Consider the following 21546-nt stretch of genomic DNA (forward strand, 5'->3'; position numbering starts at 1 on the left):
CCACTTCCCAGCACAGGGGGCTTCCCTGAGTGTAGGCACTTAGCTCTACACAGCTCTTCTAGATATCTGAGAAGTCCAAATTGTGCTATTAACCCACCATCTCGTTAGACCTGCCCAGAATGTCAAAGGGAGCAAGGGAATCAATATTTTTCCACATTAAATGGTGACTTATAGAAAGCTGCCTCCATACGGGACCTTAGAAATCCATTAAAAACCTGGGGGCCTGCCAGGAAGTGCCTTTAAGCTTGGCTCTGTATTAATTTGCATGACTTCCCTGTAATGAATTGTAGCTTGCCTGAGTCATTAGGAAGATTCTGACTGGGAGTCAGCTGGAATCTGCTGTTTTTGAAGGACTCAATTTATCTATGATTCAGTGCCTAAGCAGTCAAATAGCTTGGAGGGGTCAGCCAGTGAACAGGGCCCATAACCGCTGGTTTGATTAAATTGCAAGTATGTGCATTGACTTTTAATATATGCATCAGACAAACTTGAGACAAGAAAATAACTACTTTTCATGCCACCTTTTTCTCCTTTCCTATTTAGCATTCCAGGCAAGGGTTAATTAAGAGCCTCTGTTGGCTCTGTGGCTGAATCACAGGCCTAAATTGACAGATTGAAGCTGTACTTTAGCAAGATTACATTACGTCTCTGTTAGAGATAGCAACCAATAAAATTGTATAGTGCTAAGTAATGCTATTAACTTAACTATCTTTTAACCCTATTATAGTTTTATGTTCTGTGTTTTCTGAATGTCTTGTTCTACTTTAAAATATTTTTTCTTAACGCATGTTTTATATTTTGCTTCCTAGCTTATTAATGAGGCCTTGGGTAAATGCATTTCCATCAAGAACACCACAGCCATTCTGGAAGACTGTGATGGGAGCAGCAAGGTACGCTGAGCTGGGGTTTTTTCTCTCATGGTAGGTACAGTTGATAGTAGGTGCAGGTGTAGTTGATAGGTGCAGAGTATGACATATTCATCATTCACCTGAGAAATTCATTTTCGCCTACAGAAACAATAATTAGTTTCTACATTTCTGTGTAATGATAGGGTTGGTGACAACAGGGTCCACTTCTAAATGTAAAAGACAGTGACTGAGGGAATAAAGGTGGATACTGTAGTCAATCCACCAGGGACTCAGTTCTGGTTCCATCACTTGTAAAAAATGGGTCAACTGTAAATTTCTTAACCCTTAGGTAAACGGCAGTGATAATAGTGCCTACTCCAAAGCTGGTGTGAGGATGGAATTAGATAACACATATGAAGCCTGTAAAACAATATCTAACATTTGCTGCTCCACAAATTTTCACTGCTATAATAATAAAGACAAAAATGAGAAAAGTAACTCATTACATATAAAGACAAAAATGATAAAGAAAATAAAGATGGTATATATTTTTAAATAATTAATCTAATGGAGCAATTTTATTCTCTGATTCCACCCCTCCCACACACACACAGCCGTTATCCTACATCTTAAGGGAGTAATACAAATTGCACAATTCATGATCCATGGTGGAAAACTCTAATCAAAATTTCAACAAGCTCAGGGCACAATATTTAGGGGAGGGAGTAGGGCCAGGGAGAACAGAGCAAGGACTCTGCAGGGCTGGAGATGAGCTCTGAGTGATGGCACCTCCCTCTTCAACATATGTTTCCTACCAACTCATTCTGCGGGGACAGTTATCAGTTTGGGTACCAAATAGGACTCACAGGAACATACGTTCAGGAGTTGAACTCACCCCCTAAAATTGCAGGTAATTCTTTGATAGAGAAATTTTTTGTGATGAGAATCTAGGCTCGCCAGGACTTACTCCTTTGCTTTGACTTAGAGGTATTGCTTGTATTTTCAAGCACATCCCATCTCTACCTCTTAATTCAAAGCTGCTATAATTCAGCTATGGATTGTAAACTCGAAGCTAATGGAATTCGTTCTTAATTAGGAAAGAGGAGACAGAGGAAAGAGAAAAGTGTCAAAAATCAATTGAAAGAAGTAATTTTCACGTATTAACAATTCAAAGAGGAAATAAAGTAGTAAATTGTAAAACAAAACCATAAGCAGTCCAAATTATGTGAAAGTAAAATATTAACTAATGCAGTCCTTCAAGACTCATCATTGTAGTGACTTTCTGTGTCTGATTAACCAGTATTTTATCTGAAAACCCAAGTTCTCAATAACTACTAAGTCTCTCGAAGGGATGCTAGGAGACAAAAAGTATGAATCATGGAGCCCTTGCTTTTCACAAACGCCCATCTTCTTTTTTGTCTTGTTACTCATTTTTAGCTTCTGCTTCTTTTGGTTGGTTTGAGTAATAAAAAGTAAAGGAACATGGAGGAAGTTAACTTATTTTTAGCAGAATTAATGAGGCTTAATATTAAGCCAGTGACTGTAGCATTCATCCAAGAAAGCTCAAAAGGAATAAAACCCTAGGATTGAACCATCAAGCCCTATCCGTCACCTTACTTAAAACGTCTCCTTAGTTATTAACTTTTCTACCAGTTGAAATGTCCCTTTTCAAGGTAAGAGTTAGCTTCTCCTAGTAGCCACATAAATCCTTGTATTATGACATGTTCGTGCTTCTCAAATTTAATGTGCGCTCAGATCACCTGGGGAGTTTGTTACAATGCAGATTCTGATTTAATAGGTCCATAGTGGGGACTGAGATTCAGCGTTTCTAAGTAGCTCCCAGGAGATGCTAATTTTGGTCCAGGTACTACCCTTTGAATGGAGAGTTCTAACACAATAACATACTTGATAATCTAAGTTAAATCTCAGTTACATTACAAATGATTCATTAGATAAAAGTATTTAGATAGATTTTACCAGCAGTCTATTTTCTTAAAATATGTTTACATTGGTGCAAAACAACAAATTTCCCACACACCTAGACATTTAGAGGATATTGACCAGGCAGATAGTACTAGGTTGTAAGAAAACTGGAGAGAAATATTTATAAAAATTAAAGACATGGTTCCATTACCTAAAACAGTATTTATTTTAGACATACAGTGGCGACTCCCCCAAATTGGACATCTCCAAGAGCCGTTCCTGTGAACTGGGGGCTGCTGACACAGTAGCAAACTGGTGATTCCTTATGCTACCAGCAAAGAAAGATTTTTAACCTTTCCTATAATAGAACAAAGCCTCTAGGAGTCCAATTGTCTAGTCTTAAAAAAAAAAGAAACATAATAATTCCCATCAAAGTAATTTAGGGCTGTGACTTGGATCTCCCTGTAGCCCCAATGGCCAGGGGCCCAAATCACGTGGTGGTTTGAATGTTCCAATACTTCAAGCACCAGAGTAGTCTGGCATTCAGAACACCTAAAATGACATCCATTCGCAGATACGTACTAATTGTACTGAATACTTTTTTATTATTGCAACTAACACTTATTGAGGCCTTACTGTGTGCTCAACACTTGAGAGTAATTACCCCAAGGTTTTGAGATAGACACTATAGCCATCCAACATAAAAATGATAAAAATGAGATTAGACAGGATAAATAATATGGCCCACATGATCAGAATTGAAAGTGGCAACACCAGGATTTGAACACAAAACATCGGACTAGAGTGCCTATATTCTTAAGCATCGCTAACAAAAACGTTTGACAAAGCTGCTACTTGTGTGTGCGGTTGGAAGTCACCTTCTTATTCATTTCACTTACAGCTTCAACAATTTAATTACACCTGGTTAAGACTTATTAAACAAGGAGAATGGTGCTTAGCTCCCTTCCCTGATAACGGAGCCCTGAGGCTGCACCCTTGTGATAACAGAAACAAAGGGCTAAAATGGCTGCATAAATCAACATCCGTCTTTCATCCAGAGCTGGTAAGAAAATATTTGCACCTCTTGCTTACCACAAATCCAACTTTCAATTAAATGGGGCATAAAACCCTCATTGTCAGCTTCCTCAATCAGAAGCCTTAAATGTGTTTGGGACAATAGAGACAGTGTGAAAGTTCATACAGAGAGATAAACAGATATTTTCTATAAATTGTTGAGCCGTTTTTTATTCTTTTCACAAAATTTATTTCAAATCAGCTATTTTAAATAGAACAGTCACCGGGTTCTTTTGGTTATATTGCTATTGTCATCTTTGTTTCTAAAAGTCGTTTGCTTCAGTCAACTAACAATGCCAAAAGGAAGCCTTATAGGCTAGAATTGGTTCTCACTGGTTACCAGGAAAGTTTACAGGGACAGTATATGGGAAAAGCGAGAAGCAGTGTGCTTCGCACAAGCCCTGCACTTAGCGTGAACCTGATTCTGCATCCTGCCTCCTTTCCACGTAGAGAGACTTTCTCATGCCCTCTGGTTCCCAGAGGCCTAGGCTCTGAGCGGGTGCTGGAACCAGCTCCCAACCAGCCTGGGGGAGCTGCCTGTGTGCAGCTCTTGCCAACTTCACGTTCAGCAATGTCACACTGGTAACTTGAAACCAGCCGTGATGCAAGTATTTATACCCATGCTACTGTTGACGAAAAATTAACCAGTCGATCTAAGAAGGAATTGGAAAACTTTATTCATGCCAAATTTGAGGATTATAACCCGGAAAGAGCATCTCAGAAAGCTCTGAGAACTGTTCTGCCTGTTAGAAGTCAAGACACAGTTTATATAAGTTTTTTGAGACACAGGGCTGCACAGTAAATAACGAATTATTGACAGTTTACACAATCCAGATTTAAGTGCCATCATGGTGGGTCATGTGACCCTTCACAAGATCAGGAAGGACTGTTCTCTTTTAAGGAGCTGTTGATGCTAGAAGAATGTTGTTGTGTATGGTTGAGCAGGTATTCCTGCTGATGGGGGAGGTTTGGTCAATGCATAATGCGGAGACACAATGCATAGATGGGGGAGAGGGGAGGCCAAAGGGCAGAGAAGAATGTTTACGTTTAAATTTTTCTTGTCTTGCCATAACTATGAATTTTATTTCACACTACAAATCGGGGATGTTTTACCAGAGGTCCATTTGTGAATATTTACCAGAACATCTGTGCTCTATCCTATTCACTCTCAAAGTCTTCTGTTTTCCCCAATTATATTTTAATAGGACACAAAGTCATAAGCTTTGGTGTAGGATCTTGGAGTGGCAGGAATAATTTCAAGCCTGCCTTCTCAAATTTTCTGCTATCTCACTAGCAGGTAACCACCAAATCCACTGAATGCATTGAGTATGCGAGACCATCATTTTGCTCAGGGATGAACCCCAAAGTAAGCACACTTTTTTCTTTGGAGCGCCTCCATTCTTTTTGATGTCACAGCCAGTGACTGTTCTCTTCATGACATTTTTCTTCCTGCTCAGGATCAAAATTAGGACCTAAGCAACACCTCCTCCAATGTTTCTTTCTATAGATCATCCCTGTTATAATTCAGTTCCTTCTGGACAATATTTTTTTCTTTTTAGTGATGATGGTTATTATTGAGTTATTCAGAAAAATTAGGAATTACCAGTGTGTGAGCTGCTGATTTCACGTTGCATAGTGTTAAGAAAATCTGTAAACACATATTGATTAAATTACTTCTTACCTTCTGCTTTCTTAACCCTGTGCCAAAGAGGAGCGATAGAGAGAGAGAGAGAGAGAGAGAGATAGGTAGATGGATAGATAGATAGATAGATATAGATAGATAGATAGATAGATAGATAGATAGGGAGGGAGGGAGGGAGGGAGAGAGGGGGAAAGATTGAGATTGAGAATGAGAAAAAGAATACATTTCTCATCTTCAGAAGTGAATCTGTTATCAGAAAAGATATTAGGCTAGTGAGAAAATATTTAGGAGCTGACAGTCCTTAAATTACATAGGGCTTACTTATAAACTGGATTGGGCCCACTGAGAACTTAGGCCTTTATTCGCTGATTTTTGTATAAGCCCAACACTGGTCTCCTTAACGGTAAGCCAATTTGTAAATAAGGTAATTTAATTAAGCTGGCAAAAATTAGAAAGCTGTTCCCCTACCTTGTTTGTGCCTATGCCTTTGTAACATGTTACATAGCTGCCTTCTGCCTTGGGTTCCCCTTTTCATGATGCTAGATGTCATGGAGATGAATATCTTGACAATTATCTTTCTTCTTTTTTCAGTATTTTGGTAGTTTTCCTACTAAACCTCCTAGGTCCCCCAAGATGTATAAGTCTTAAAAAACAAAAGAAATGGAGAATAAGACTATGAATAACAGGAACATGTCTCTTCTTTTAGAAAGCATTAGGCATTGAGAGCTTCATGGAAGGCGGAAGGGTGATAGTGAGTTTGACCCCGGATACCAGTGAGCTATTAAAATTATACATTTCTGAATCTGCATTTAATAGGTGCCCTCTAGGTCAGCCCTCCTCAAATGCTGTGAACTGTGGCCACCTAAAAGGAAAAGTCTCACAGGTGGCATCTAGGATTTGGATATAGAATGCCCCTCCAATACTGGTTTCCACATTGTGTCTTTTGTTGGGGACAAGTTATTTAGTTACAACCCACTAGCAGAACATTGTAGATAATCCAGAGTGATCTTCTCAATGTTATCTCTTTTACAAAACCTTGAGCATACTCAAACATCATATTCCCAAAATCCTACAAGGGTGACATTGTTTTTGTAAGAGCATCTCTAAAATAAATTATTATGAAGTCACTCCCGTTTGATAAATTTTTAAAGCATTTCAAAACAACATATATATATATATATATATATATATATATATATAATATATAAAATTAAATATATATATATATATAATTAGAATGATCTTTGTCACAGTCATGGGTAATTGAGAGGATTGGTAAGTGAAAAAATTATAAACCCATGAGCAAGTTCTAAGTAGGTTATTGACCATTTCTAGGACATTCAATAAATATTAAGCAATAATAGAACCTCTGAAATACCTATGACTTTCTCTAATCACGTCTGGACTTTCTGGACATCAGGCATTATGTACTCTCAGAGATCATGATAGGAAGTTCATAAATAAAATACATCATTTCTAGCACTTTTTATTCCAAATTTGCATTCTAAGTCACAGACTTAAGAAATTAACTAACACACTTTTTATAATGGTGTGTATTTTTTCTTACTACCAGCAGTGAGGCAGCCAGCGATCAAATATAGTAAATGCCATCTGGAATTATTTCCTTTAAATGATATAGTTATCAGCCATATCATCAGAAAATTCATCTTTTGCCTCATGAAGAATTAAAAGTCTTGTAGCTTGGAGAATGTGAGAACTTAGTTTGAGATAAAGACAAACTTAATACTGCCTAAAACCTGTGTTTATGTTATTAATTTTGTTCAGGAGAATTCCTGAAAGATCAAAAATGTAATTACCTAATTTTTTATTGGTTTTCATTTTCTTACATCACAATTGTCAAATTCAGTCTGTGGCTCATTCTCAGATCCTGTTTCCCTCCAGGTGAATCACATTGTTTTTGGAAACTATCACCAGTTGTTATGCTTAGAAGGAAATTTTTCTCAGAAGACCCTGAAAGTTGCTGCTTGTGACCCAGTGAAGCCATATCAAAAGTGGAAATTTGAAAAATATTATGAAGACTGAGGAGGAACTGATGTCTTTATCTAGTAAATCTATTAGACACTGTGACTATGACAATGAACTTGGTGACTATTTCTCCATGCTAGTTCAAAATTTTCAAAATTAATAACATTTGAATGGAAGATTTTTTAAAAATCACAATATTTGAGATACCAAAAGTTAACTCAGGGAAACAGTCCAACATTAGACTGGAGTCCTTCTTCAGCACTAGATGGGCTTTTGAATTGCCTGCTTTCCACCCTGTGCTGGAACAAAGCCTTCAAGTTTCCACATGCCATCTAACAGGTAACTGGAAAAAGAAGACGGAAGTGCTTGGAGAAGCACAATGATACTCATGAAGGCTGAGTTTGATCATAACCAGCTCTTTTGGTCCACAAGTAGGTATAATCAGTGAGAACCTGATCCTTTATTTGCTATTTTTTCATCAAAGAAAATAAAAGAAAGGAAGAAAATTACTTGAGTTCCTAGGCTAAAAGACCTCAGAAACACACAGCTTTCACCTTGGTGAAATCCCTCCCAACTACATGCATGTTCACCTAACAGTTTGAAATAGTATTGATATAATACTCCTTGATGGCAGGGTTTTGATCTAGATGACTGCATAATGTTTTTCCCAATCTGAGTCAGTGGAAAAACTTTAAGTGAGGAAGTCAAATGCTTATTCAATTCTAGACATGGATGTTGTTTCCATTCATTCTGTGCTTTTAAATTGCACTTCAGAAAATGGCCATACTAGTAACTTCTAGACTCATGTGGATATTAAAAAAGAAAGAAAAAAATGCAAAGAAATAGAGGCTGGGTCACAGCACACCGCAGTAATCAAAAATACATTTAATCATTGAACCTACTCTAATGTAGGACCAAATAAGAGGAGTTGAAATGAATAAAGCAGAAATAGAGCACGGAAAAATATTAAAGTTCTTTTATGTGAAAATACTACTTTAGATTCAGCAGCATTCACAGGGATGAAGAATGCTAAAAATGGGCTCTAAAATATTTCAAGGTAGAAATAAAGTAGGGGAAACATAAAGAAAGGGGAAGAGAATGAGTTAAATACAGTTAGGAAGAGAGTTAAGAAAAAATTGTCCAAGACTTGTCCAAAAACGGAAGGGGATCTGGCACCTCTATGGGGGGGAGAAAAGAACAAAGTCCTAGATGTGGACCTAAAGATAACACTGATAAATTTGGGGAAAATTCCAATATTTCTTTGATCCAAATTGAGCACATAATCTTAGGTATGACAATACTTAGGCATACCGGAAGATATCTTAGAAATCCTAATATCCTTTGCATTCATTTTGGTAAGGAAACTGGCCTGTCCAAAAATCCCAGGCCAGTTAGTGAGAGAATCAGGATTAGAAGAAAGATATACATAAATTTTTTTGTTAGGGTTGGGTCTCTGGAGGTCAATCATGCTATATTCTTGTTAATATTAAAATAAACAAACAAACAAACAAACCTGTGCTGTTGAGCTGGTGGTAAAACTGGGCATCTTTACTTCTGATTTCCTGTTTAAAGTTTAACTCCCAATTAATTATGCAAAAGCAAAGCAATAACTAAGAGTTGGAAGGGGAAATGGTTTTACGTATTTGCAACATATTTAAGATGTTTTATGTAAATAATTGACATTGTAGATGAGATAAGAAAATGACTAGAAAATGAGACAATTATTTTCAAAACAGAGCCATGTGAGGGATAAAACACAAGTCAGTTGCCAAAGGACTAATTGAGTTGCCGACCAAACTAAATATGCTGGATGCCTCATGCAATGCTTTGTGTAAATGAAAAATGTTGAAAGGTTTTCTGCCAGTGTAAAGAATCTCTTTTTATTCAAAAAGAGTTTCCACCAACAATGTCAACTCTGTTCACAAAAAGATGAATTATGTTTTGGATACACTTACCTGTGGGTATACCAGCTGAAGAAATTTGAATGTTTTTGCTCAAAAGAACCTTCTGTGGTCTGTTCAATGTATGCTCTTCCTGGCTTTACCTTGACATACTTATTATGTGAAGCTATATTTGGATCCATATTATCAATATAACAAAGAACTGTTTTCATACATCACATATTTGTTCTTGGGTAGAATTTTTAAAACAGATTTTACCATGTTTTTGCTCAACTACTCTTAGAAGCAAGGAACTAAGCAGTAGTTAGAAATCTGATGGACCTAACTGTAAGAGTATTGACTAATTGTGAAATCGACTACCAACATTCTTTTAAACATTGCCCTCGAATTTTTGTTTTCAGAAGACCTTTATAAAAGTATAAATGCCTCTAGGTCTTCTGATACTTCTAAAGATAAACCCTTGGCTGGGACACATTAGGGTCTTAATTAGCCCCAAGTTCTTCAATAGGGGGCTCTGTTCTTGGGGACTTCAGAGTTTTCCCTGGATTAGCTTAAGTTATTGCCTTTTCTTAAAAAAATGTCTCTGCATCTTGTTACCTTGAACACAAACATAGTGGATAATATTTTACAGGACTTATTTGATCAAAAACTAATTTACCAAACCATCTGAGTGCTTCTGAGCCTTCCAGCTTGCACAGTTCTTTTCTTGTCTTCAACAGTTACCCAGAGATTCTACCTTACTCTCTTGAAGGATTACACAGCTGTTGTTGATACAACTGTGTTTTATCACCAGCCTCAAATTTGCTCAATTCTTCTTGCCAACATTTAATCAACTGTCATTCACAAGGGCAAAAACCACCATGTGCCATGATCACAATGTATCATTAGCTTTGAAATGTAATTTGGAAATACTTTCTTAGATATTAACACCTTGCCTCTAGAATTGCCTTAGGAACTGTAGAGGAGCAAAGATACTAGTTATAGTGTATAGGAATTCAATTTTTCCAGTCAACCTTCATTTCATGAATGGCTTAGAATGCTTTTCAAGGGTCTCTCATGCAAGAGAATGGAGTTGAGGTGCACCAGATAGTACCATCTTTATTTGTTGTAACATCTTTAACTTTCACATTCAAACACAGAAAAGAAATTCTGTCTCAAAAGAAAGCCCCAAGAGCTTGGATAAAAACAAGGAAATTACAAGGAGTAAAGAGAAAAGAAGTGGGACTAAGTACCTTTGAGTACCTACTATGTGCTAGGCACTGTTTGTGCCCCATCTCACTATTGTGCGCAACTCAGTGAGGGGAGTTTCATTCTCCTCATTATGCAGACAAGGATGGCTGAGAGGGATTGTCTAAAGTCACCCCACTAGTAAGAGTTAAAACCCAGATTCCATTCTATTGGGCTCAAAAAAAAAAAAAAAAGAAGTGAGCCTCTTTCACTAAACCATGCTGCTGTGATTCTTTGATTCTTCTCCTCTTCCTCCTCTTCTTCTTCTTCTCCTCCTCTTCCTCTTCCTCCTTCTCCTCCCCCTCCTTCTCCTCCTCTTTCTATTTCTTCTGTAAGTAGGACAGACAACTCAGGTGGGCTCAGTTAAAATCCCTTGGTATAGAGTCACACCTCTTTGGTCTCTCTCTTGCATGTTGTACAGACAGGAAATAGAGGCTGCGCCCCTCTCTGTTAAACAACTGAAGTGTAGGCTTAAGGATAGTTATCCTCATACACTTTGCAGTGGTCTATCTCCTTGACTTCATGCAGGACATATTCCTTTCCATTTCCTAGAACAAGTATGAGAGGGAGACGTGGACATAGAGAGATTGCTTCTCTGTGAATGATATTACCAACTCTTTGTTCCCCCAACCATTAATCAAAGCTGACAAATTGCTCAATTTGAACAGAAGTGGAAAGTGAAAAATTGGAGTCCTTTAATTTAAGACAAAAACCAAGTCGTGTAGCTTTCATTTCACTGTGTAGATTGTCACCATAATGCTTTTACAACAACCTTTGCATAAGTTTACTCAACAATTGCTACAAGCCAATATGCCTTGAAATGAGAAAAGGAACACTAACCACAGTTAATGTACAAAAATATTTATTTTTGGCAAATAGCCATTCCATGGTCAGGTTTGAATAAGCCATGTAAAGTATTATCTACTCCTGATGAGGTTTAATGGATGGAATTTCAGGTGTTGGTGGTGTCCGTGCCTAAAAGAAAGGAAAAAAATACCATCGCACTAAGATTTAATGCCTCTGTTTTCAACCTAATGGGTCAACTAATAGTTATCACTACAGTTAGGGTCTCTTTTCAAGTTTATGTGAATCTTTGCTTTGCAAAAACACAAAAATCTCATTTTCCAGCAAATAGAGCAACTTCTAATATGCTGAGTTTCTAATGACAACAGTTGCCATCAAATAAGTAACAAATAATTTCTTTGAAAACTGGGATTTTCTATTTTGTTATTGACTGATAGGTTTTCCCAGTTCAAGGATATTGGTTATAAATATCTATACAAAGTCTTTATATTAGCTGTTGAAACGAAAACATATATATATGGCTATGGGTATGTTTCTATATTTTATGCTTTGAACTGAGAGAAAGTAAAACCAAGAGTTTTAACTAACAAAGAAAAATTAAGAACTGTTTGGGGATATTTTTAAGTCTCTCTTAAGTGCATAGCTTCATCTGCATCTGGCCTTCTGGACAAAAGTATCTCACACAGACTTTCACTCTGGGTATTTTTTTCCCAGACCTGAAAGGAGTAACCAAACCCTAAATTATCAGGATGCTTGTTATTCAGTTTAGGATTATGCACATGCGTTAATTCTTCTCCTTCAAACAACTGCCCAAATGTTGCTAGTTTTATACATATTAGCTATAAGAGCTGGGCATAAAAACAAGAGAAGGCAAAGGTTAAATTTGTGAATTTGTTATTGATTACCTAAAAATATTTGTTAGTGGAAAAACTAGATTGAAACTATGGAGTAGAAAGGAATTTGGAATAAATTTGAACATTTTTAGTTACCCAGTTTTTCTGCCTCTGACCAACCAAATTTATTATAAAGAAGAAATCAAATATGTAATTTTAAGTTTCTAAGTAAAAATTCAATTACTTTCCAAATTCATAACCCAAACTCATCCAAGCTGGCAGTTAATTACAAAACGCTTTGATTTTGTAGTTTGCCACATATCTGGGTGATTTCCACTGCTCATTACTACCCGTGTCATTGTGTTTATGTCAATTGTATGTTCTACTCACCTTGTGCTCTTCATGAGCTGTGTACATGTTTTGGTATTCATATTTATTATGTTACTGTCTGATACTTTAATATGGACAAATATTTGCTATAACTTTTGACATTACTTTTTATAGCCCTCTTGTTTTTATAGAGGAATGAAAGTTTAGGCTTTAAAAGAAGTAGTGCCTTTCTCATATGGCCAGACATATTTCTTCATGCTACGCTGGTGTTTCATCTTTTTCCATAATTCTCTATTATTACTTATTTTAAATGTTTTTCCTATCATTTTGAAAAACTCAAATGTCTGTTCTCCATTTGAAAGTGTGCCAGAAGTACTCCACCATGTAAATATGTAGAAACAATTACTATAAAAGTGTCAGCATAGTTTACAGCCATGTATTACCTTAATGACTACAAAGATATTTTTTTCAAGTTGTTGGAATTAAGATGTATCTAAAACAATAGTTCAGTTCCTGTAAAAATAATAGAAATGTCTCATGAACATTACATATCTATCCATCAGAAATTCTTTTTACAATTTCATATACAAGCATTTTAAGACCTTTTTGAAATAAATAACGTGAATGAATTAAAATGAGGTGTTGATTTCTGAAATGGTATTTATTGATGGTCTCAATAGCTGCTAATATGCAAGGGTTCTTTTAAATTTTAAAAGGCAGATTAAAAAAAATAAAATCTAGGCACCAAAAACAAGGACACAAACTTTTATTGAGAGCAAGTCAAACACAGTTCCTTATTTAAACTGTTAATAGGTAGATAGAGTCTGATATATTCTGTGTCTTCAAAGGTAGCATTATATGAAGGGTTAAGTTTTATATTGACAGAGAAATAGAGCTGTTATTACTTCCTGTTCACCCAGCATCTAAGGAAAATAAAAAGTCATGTAAGAAATATCAGCATTCTCACAATAAGTCAATTCTCCCTCCTACCAGGTACCAGAGTCCTTCTTCCATTCCTGAACCTTGAAGCACAAAAGCAGTAAACCTTCATGTGTAGTTACCAATTTGTGTTCTTAATGTGTCCCATATGCTTTTCAAATATGTTAAGTATCCCCCATGAGATTTGAACCAGACCCTTGTCTTTCTTAGGTTACAAGAATCAAACAGCCACCCATCACCATTATACTTACAGTCACTAAGCTCTGTGGCCTTAGTGTAAGATGGCAGAATAGGGCAATGGGCACTAATGCCAAATAATAGTTTCAGTGCTCTTCTGCAACTACATTGCCTCATTCATGAGCATTAAGCATTTACTCATTGAACATACCTTGAAATAGTCTTGTTGATAAAATCTTTCATAGTTGGTTAATCATCTGGTAAGAGCACAAAACTAAAAGGGCCAGGGTTACTATATTTTGGAGCCCAATTAGAGCTAGTTGCTTGGCCACATCAAATGACCACAGACCTCCCACCTCACTCAAGTTCCACAGGAATTGGCTGCCTCTGCTGGAATAATTCAAAATACAGGCTCTGTTGATGGTAGGTTAAGAATATGGTCCTGTTCCATGATGGATAACATAATACTGTGCTTTGAAGTTAAGTAGAAAATAGTAGGGGTCACCAGTAATCCAAAAAGAAAATAGCTTGCCCAAGTGAAAAGATTTAGAGGCTTTAAATGAACAGGTAATTGTCCTAGTGCATCAATCTTCTACCTAAATTTGTCAATAAAAGACTGATTTCCCTGTCTTTATTCTGAAAACTTGCATTGTCGAGAATGAAATGCATAGATTCTATAGATTAAGCGTGACAGACTTTTATATGGTCAGGTTGTGAAGTATCTGTTTGAAAGAATACAAGGAAAAAATTCAAAATTGAGTCTCATAAACACTAAATAATAGTATATGATACCATGGAAACATATTATATGATAAAGAATTAAAGAAAGTGCCTTTAGAATGTGTGGGATTTGTTACACATAAATAAGCAATAATCTGAGAAGGGCTAACCCAGGGTTTTTCACAAAATGAAAAATAAATAAACAAAGGGTTGAATAGTACAATGAAGACTGTATTACATTCAGACAATAAGGAATTGTCTTTTTATTTCTAGGGCCAAAAGAAATGTCTTTATCTGTGGTGACAGAAAGCTCAGGGTAATATATATAGAAGCATGAAATGAAAAATTATGGAACTATCTAAGAATATAAATATAGACTCTCCCTTTTCATAAATATTCAATACATTATTTGACACATTGGTTTGAGTGAAGCTTCACAAGCACAATTTTAAGCATCTTGATTTGGGCTGAGGTCCAGTAAATTATATATTCCCAACAACCATCAGAGCTTTCTCACTAAAAATACATGCTCACACTCTACTTTGAAAATATTCTAAGATAATTATTTCCATTTTCATAGTAACTAGTACAGTTATGACTAGAGTTGTCTCAGGTTTCTAAGGAAAGAAAATTATTCTGAGATACTCTTAATAGGAGAAAGTGTAGTAATAGAGAGGGGTATTTTCTTAAAATTGTGCTAAAGCTGTCATTTTCATGTTTAATGACATTAACTGTGCTAGACAAGATTTTATTTTCAGTCTCAGAAATAATCTATCTGATATAACTCTTTAGTCAATTGCCCACCAATCTTCCAGCCCCTCCCTGTGGCAATCTCACAATGGATTTAATTCATCTTGAGAACATAAAGCCAACATTTAGTAAACAGAATTTTCCTGACTGACAATTGCTCAGCCCCTCTAGTGAGAAAATTCAGTGAATGGTAACACCTAGGAAGGCAGCCTATACAGAATTTCACTCTGTAGATGCCAAGAAAAACAACTTAAAATCTGAAGATAATAGGAAAGGCAAAGTATTTTGGAAAGTTTATTGCCAGAGTCTATAAAACCACGTTTTAAAGAAAGAGAAATTTGATACCAGACTTTCTATCACCCTCAGTGTACAGGAAGAAAGACACCAAAAGAAATACATTTCATTTCAAATAGTCCTCTTTCATTTGATGACTACATTTCCCAGCATTGCTACTTTTAAAGTCAAACTGTTTAGTGCTTAGCACACAGGCTAAATTAGTGAGGATTTTAAAAGCAAATATCCAAGAATGAATCTAAAGCTTTTTGATTTGAGGTTACCGGACTGAGTTTTGCCTAGGGTTATTTCCACATTATTCTACAGTGAAACAGAGATTAAGTTTCCACTTCTTTATAGGGGATGACTCAAGGCATACAAAGATGCATCTCAGGAAAATAGAATTAGCTTTTGCTTTAGTGGGCATGAGAACTTCTCAGTTCCAGTTAGTTTATAAATGCATCATAGACTCGAATTCATCAATTCTTTGCTTGGTGTTCCCCTTTCTGATTTTCCGATAGGATATCGTATTGTATCTTGAATAAGCATTTCTGGAAATATCACCCTTCTTCCCGAAGGTTGACTGCTCATCAGGTGTGACAGGTTGGGAACTGGGGCTGCTCAGTGGGGAGTCCTCACTTACATCGCCTTCCTCTTTTAACTGAGAACCCTCTTCATTTTTTTTCTTAAATTCTATCACTCGAACTTCATCTTCATCATCTTTGCAATCATCATCATCATCATTATTAATTTCTTCATCCCAAACCTCTTGCTTAGAATGTAACACATCAACTTGGCTAGGTTTCCGAAATCCTAACCATTCAATTTCCATTGCCTGATGTTGAGTTTTGTTCTTTAGATCCTCATCTTCTCTCTCTCCTAAAGGTTGTTGAGCAATCCTTTCCTTTTGTCTACTTAGTTCTTGGTTACTGCTGCTCGAAGGAATCTTCTCCCACTGATGTCCTGTAGCAAAATCAATTGGTAATTGATATGTGTAGAGATTTCAAAATACCACAGATTCTCCAGATTATATTTCTGGACAATCGTTTTCCACCAAACATTTTATGGGATATTGTTTTGTGGGTTATTAATATGTTTTACACAATAAAACAGGCTACACCATCAAATTAGCTTGGAAAACACTGCATTAAACACAATTAAGTAAGCCTCTTCAGAATTTATCCAAGCCTTTAAAATACGAATGAATATTAGCATCCAGCAACCCAACCTCATTTGACTATGGAACATTTTTGTTGTGGACTACTGTATCTAGTGATACTGGTATTCCCTGAGACACACTTTTAAAAATCCTGTCTAGCCTGTCATGAGTGGATATGTGAATATATTAAAAAATATTTGGACCTAGCTCCTACACACACACACACACACACACACACACACACACACACACACACTCCTCAAGGAAAATTAGAAAAAAGGCTTTCTTCCAACAGTAAAAATAATGAAATAATGACTGACAGTGACTGGTCACACTCAGAGTAGCAAATTCAGTGTTTACCACCATGCTTCTCAGAGTTCTCATGTCCTAAAGTACCGGGTACGGAGGAGGAGCAGGGAACCACAGATGGCCAAGAGTCACGTGCTGGGCTAATGGAGGCATCGAGTCCACCAAAGGACACACTATGTAGCCTAAGATCTGCCACTGATTTCTAGTGAGTCAAGATTTAAAAATCATGTTGAGGTCATATCTACATAGTGTTAGGTTAGCCTATTATTTTAGACATGTCCTTAACCGACAACTAATTAACTTAAGTTGTTTGGTACCATGCAGTGACTTTTAAGAGGCTCATTTAATTCATTGCAAATTTCACTTTTCAAACACATCCTATCAGCATATCCTCAATAATATTTATTGAGCATGAGAAAATGAATTAATAATAAGAGAGTAGAGGTTGTTCTCAGAGCTTTCAGCCCTGAAGGACTTCTGTGGGAAGCTTCAGGCTGCAGTGCACATGACTCAGGGCTGTGTTCACTATTCCCTTTCAACACCATAACAGTCTTTATATAAAGCAAGAGGCACTGTTCCTCTTTGCCCTGCTCCTCCACAATTTCCTATTTTCACTGAAAGATGCTGACAAGTCCATTTCCATCAGAGGTTTTTCATTCTCTTTTCGTTTTGTTTTCCCAACTATAGGAATCAGATTGTAAACTTACACAAAGAGATAGAATTGGAGGTGGTTCCTCACTCCTCATGAGCTGTGCACAGCTCCTATCAGGTCACTGGCATCCAGTCAGTGTTCTTTACATCATAAATAAATACGTATTAGAATGTTTGCTATAATTTTAAGCTTTGTTTTGTTTTCTTCTTTTCCATAAGAACCAAAGAAACTGATCTTTTTGCTCGTATTCGTGACTTGGGCATGGAGTTGTCATGCATGAAATTACTTCTTGACTTTATAATTCTTTCTAAGTATTTTTAACATCTTCCTATTTTTCAACTCAGGAGTATTCTCTTTGGGAACTTTATAGCTGTTTGCCATTGTGAAAATAAAAGACACCCAAATGTGTCCTTCTAACCCTACAGGAAGAACATGTTCCACCGAACACAAAAGGATTCATGCAGGGAAATTTTCACCCTGAGACCATCTACTTTAAAAATCCAGACTGCTTTTATTCTTTATTTAAAGGAAATGAAAGATCATAGAAAACTATTGTCTCCAGTGACTTTCTGACGAGAAATTTGAAAGGGGCTCTAGTTGTAAGGTTGAGATCCCTGCCTCTCAGAATTTGCTTGCTCATTGGCAGTAGAAGGGTTAGGGTGAGAGGTTATTTAGTCCATTTCATGGGGTCTAGGTCTTATAAATTATCTGTGATAATGTAAGAGCTTGACAATGACTATTGCTTACTACATTCTTCTTTGAGTGACTACACAGTGGACCACCATATGTAGTCAGCAGACAGTCTGAGAGGTGTCTGGGCAAAGGGGACAAACCCAGGAAACTGTCAACAACCTTGTCCTCCTAGGCATCTACTATTTTGTGTGATGTTCTAATATTTCAACCAATAATCTCTTCAATGTTTTACTTGTTAAGGTCCTAACCAAGCTAAATCACTTAGGTCTACCAAGCTGACTTCAATTTTGAGATAAGATGTTTATGGCTGCAAGAGAGGATTAATTGATAGATTTTTATCTTCCACTTTATTTTGAAATTGTTTGAATGTAGGTGTCTCCTTAGAAGTCTACAAGATTTTGTGTCTCTTAGACTCTTGAGTTTATTTGAAAAGTAATATAGTCATTTAAAAATCAATGTTCTTTTTCTTCTCCCATTTTTCTGAAAGAACACAATTAAAATTAACTTCATCACCTGGAAGATTTCTTTGACAAGAATTAGGTAACCATTTTGTGCTTACAACAGAGGCCTAGAATTTTCCTATAGATCAAATAAATTTATAAGTTTATTTTAAACAGTATGCCAACGGTAAACTTTTAAGATAAGCCCATTTTTGAAACGTTTACATCTTGCAAGGCGCCTGGCACAGATTTGAAGACACTTAATCGAAAGGAAAGGTTTATTTAGTAGACTAACTTATTAAGACGCAGATATCATATCGTCAGGTCGAAGTGTGCTAATCAGTTATACCAATCCATGCAGTCTCAGTCTTGAAGAGTGTGTAATGCTTTCTAAGGTGGAACCCACAGATAAATCCAGAATCCCTTATCTGCCTATAGCAGCTTTGAGTTTTTGAAAGCATTACCTGGATTGCTTTTTCAATACCACACTCACGTAACATCCCATGCAAAAACTGTCTTCCACATTCCATCAAACAATTTCTGTGTACAAAATGGAAGTTCCTCTTACCTTCTCTGAATGTCATTTCATCAACACTTGTTTCTTGGAGAGAAAGATCTGTGATAGCCTTATGAACAATATAGAGATTCTCTTCTGGTTTTTCTGGGAGGAAAAAACCCCAAAAGATTAATATTTTAACAATTAAGTAGTCTAAGATAAATAAATTACCAATTAAGACTCTAACAAGGTAGATGTCTGATTTTTGTGGTCACTAAAAATAACTATTTCACTCTTCAAACTCATTTCTTCACTGATTCCTTTTATTTATAAGCATAACGATAACCTCTCCTTTAATGTCTATATAAGTTGTACCATGAATTCAGACACTTTCAGGTAGATTTAGAAAGAGAAGTTGAATTTATGAATTCATTCTGACTGAATAATAATGGTGCTGTCCATATAATAATAAATAACAGTAGTTAACATTTAACCAACAGTAATTTTCACAACAACTGTACAAATATCAGAACTATTATTCTGCCTTCTTCTAATGAGAAAACCAAGGCTTCAGGAAGCCAAGAAAGTTGTCTAGGGTCACAGACCTCTCAAATAAATGAGCCTGGATTTGACCCAGGGCAGAGGTTTAGTCCTTACGCTCTGCAGCCCCCGTAGGATAAGGGACTACATTTGGGCAGGGGCAAGGGTGGAAGAATGTGCAGCTTATTCCTGTCATAACAGTTCATCCAAAGATTCCTGAGTGAGTTTACAAATCAAATCAAGCAAATTATAGAAAAGGAAAATGCTTTACCTTTTAGAATCTTCTCATCCATGGACGAGTTCAGCAGTATGTTCTCTTGTAATTTTGCACTTTTCTCCTGATTTCCTTCCGTGGGTTCCTCTTCAAGACTAGATTCTACCCTGCAGTATGGTGGGGTGCCACCCATATCACTGGCTTCTTCCGTGATTTTAGTGATTTTTTGTTGACCGTTTTCAGGGGGTGTATCCCCATTACACTCAACCTGACTGAATGTCACTGGAACGTCTGTCATGATGTACAGTTGAGTCCGACTTGGAGAGAGCTTTGGGGAAGATCCTTGATAAGTTCTCTTGCCTTCAAATCCAGCTCTTACTCTAAGGACACAAATGATTTCCTTTAGTGCATAATAACAAGCTTCTTTTCCTGAAGGTGTGCAGACAGAGCATAGCACAAAAGTAATAGAATTTGTCAGATTTGCCACCAACCCATGAGCAAGAATCTGGCCAATCACCACCTTCTTTGTTGCTCCGCAGTCCCACTTGCAGAATTAATGGCAGCCTTTTGATTTACATAAACAAACAATCCGAGGCAATCAGCCTTTTGTGTTGGCATGTACAGGGGGACTTTCAGCTTGTCAGTCCCCCTCTGGGAACAGAGATTTTTGTCCCTTTTCATAATGGCCCTTTGTCATTTTCCTTGTAACAGGAGCCACAATTGTTCCACAGCTTTAATCCAGAGAGAATGACCACCTTGAGGCATATTAGTTCTGTGTAACCAGCTTAACATTTCCAAACAGATTTTGTTCAAGTACAACCTCAGCTATTTTGTAAAGGACAATGGCTTCGTTTCTTATTTATTAAAGAATAAAAACAGCTTATCAAAAACCTGTAAACAGGACAACTTTATTGTAAGTGGCTCTGGCAGCAGATTCCATGGTATGCTTTCGGGAGCCCAGAGAAGTAGATCTAAGAAAATACAAGCATAAATTCTGCCGTCTTGCTAATACCAAAAATTTTACATTTCAGTGATTTATTTGGTCTATAGCTTCTTATCCTCTAGTTTATTCATGTCTCTTGTAGCTCAAACCATCCTGTAAAACCCTAGTATAATTGCCTCCATGAAATCTTCCCTTCCTACAATCAGAATTATTTTCAATATTCCCTACTGTGGTTTCATGGTGCTGGTAAAATTATAAGGCACCAACACTGTCTGCCTTTGGGGGAAACAGGTGATTATATAAAACATCTGCCACCTACCATTCCTTCCTTCTTAAAGTAAGACATTAAATCTTTTTCTTTGTTGAATCTCATCCAGTGCAAAATGATGCCAGAGCCTTTGCCCATGCTGCTCCCTCAGCTTGGAACGCCCTTCTCTTCCTCAAGACCAAACCCCTGGCCTAACCAGCTCCTCTGAAATACCATTTCTTTAAGGACACTTTCCCTGACCCACAGGATTAGGATGGGACTCCTGTTACACATTATCTTTGTCCTTCAGAGTGCTCTTCACAGTTGTGATTAAATAAGTAATTGCACAATTATGTGCATAATGTCTCTCACCAACTAGAATCTAAGCCTTATCTGGGCAGGGACCACGGTTAACTTACTTACATG

At 36.7% G+C, this 21546-nt stretch overlaps 2 protein-coding genes across 2 annotated transcripts in view; one reads left to right on the forward strand and one right to left on the reverse strand.

Annotated features, from left to right (window-relative positions):
- Positions 1-7693, forward strand: part of GALNT5 (polypeptide N-acetylgalactosaminyltransferase 5) — a 37223-nt gene extending 29530 nt beyond the window's left edge. Inside the window, 3 exon segments of the mRNA XM_036858258.1 lie at positions 810-890; positions 3673-3834; positions 7390-7693. Of these exon segments, the coding sequence (XP_036714153.1) occupies positions 810-890; positions 3673-3834; positions 7390-7530 (384 nt within the window). The 3' untranslated portion in view covers positions 7531-7693.
- Positions 7694-15416: 7723 nt separating this feature from the next.
- Positions 15417-20374, reverse strand: ERMN (ermin). The gene is made up of 3 exons (XM_036858213.1): positions 19988-20374; positions 19249-19341; positions 15417-16390 (listed from the first exon to the last, which is right to left on the reverse strand). The coding sequence occupies exons 1-3, from the start codon at positions 20226-20228 to the stop codon at positions 15879-15881; spliced, it is 846 nt and encodes a 281-aa protein (XP_036714108.1). The 5' UTR covers positions 20229-20374; the 3' UTR covers positions 15417-15878.
- Between the last annotated feature and the right edge of the window lie 1172 nt (positions 20375-21546).

Source organism: Balaenoptera musculus, chromosome 7, assembly GCF_009873245.2.
Source record: "Balaenoptera musculus isolate JJ_BM4_2016_0621 chromosome 7, mBalMus1.pri.v3, whole genome shotgun sequence".
NCBI classification, from domain to species: Eukaryota; Metazoa; Chordata; class Mammalia; order Artiodactyla; family Balaenopteridae; genus Balaenoptera; species Balaenoptera musculus.

Bases quoted from the DNA above. Each gene is read 5' to 3' on its own strand.
- ERMN (XM_036858213.1), bottom strand. From the start codon at position 20,228: ATGACAGACGTTCCAGTGACATTCAGTCAGGTTGAGTGTAATGGGGAT. The intron at 19,342-19,987 runs GTAAAGCATTTT...TTTTCCTCCCAG, and splicing joins GGATGAGAAGATTCTAAAAG to AAAAACCAGAAGAGAATCTC. The intron at 16,391-19,248 runs GTAAGAGGAACT...ATTTTGCTACAG, and splicing joins TGAAATGACATTCAGAGAAG to GACATCAGTGGGAGAAGATT.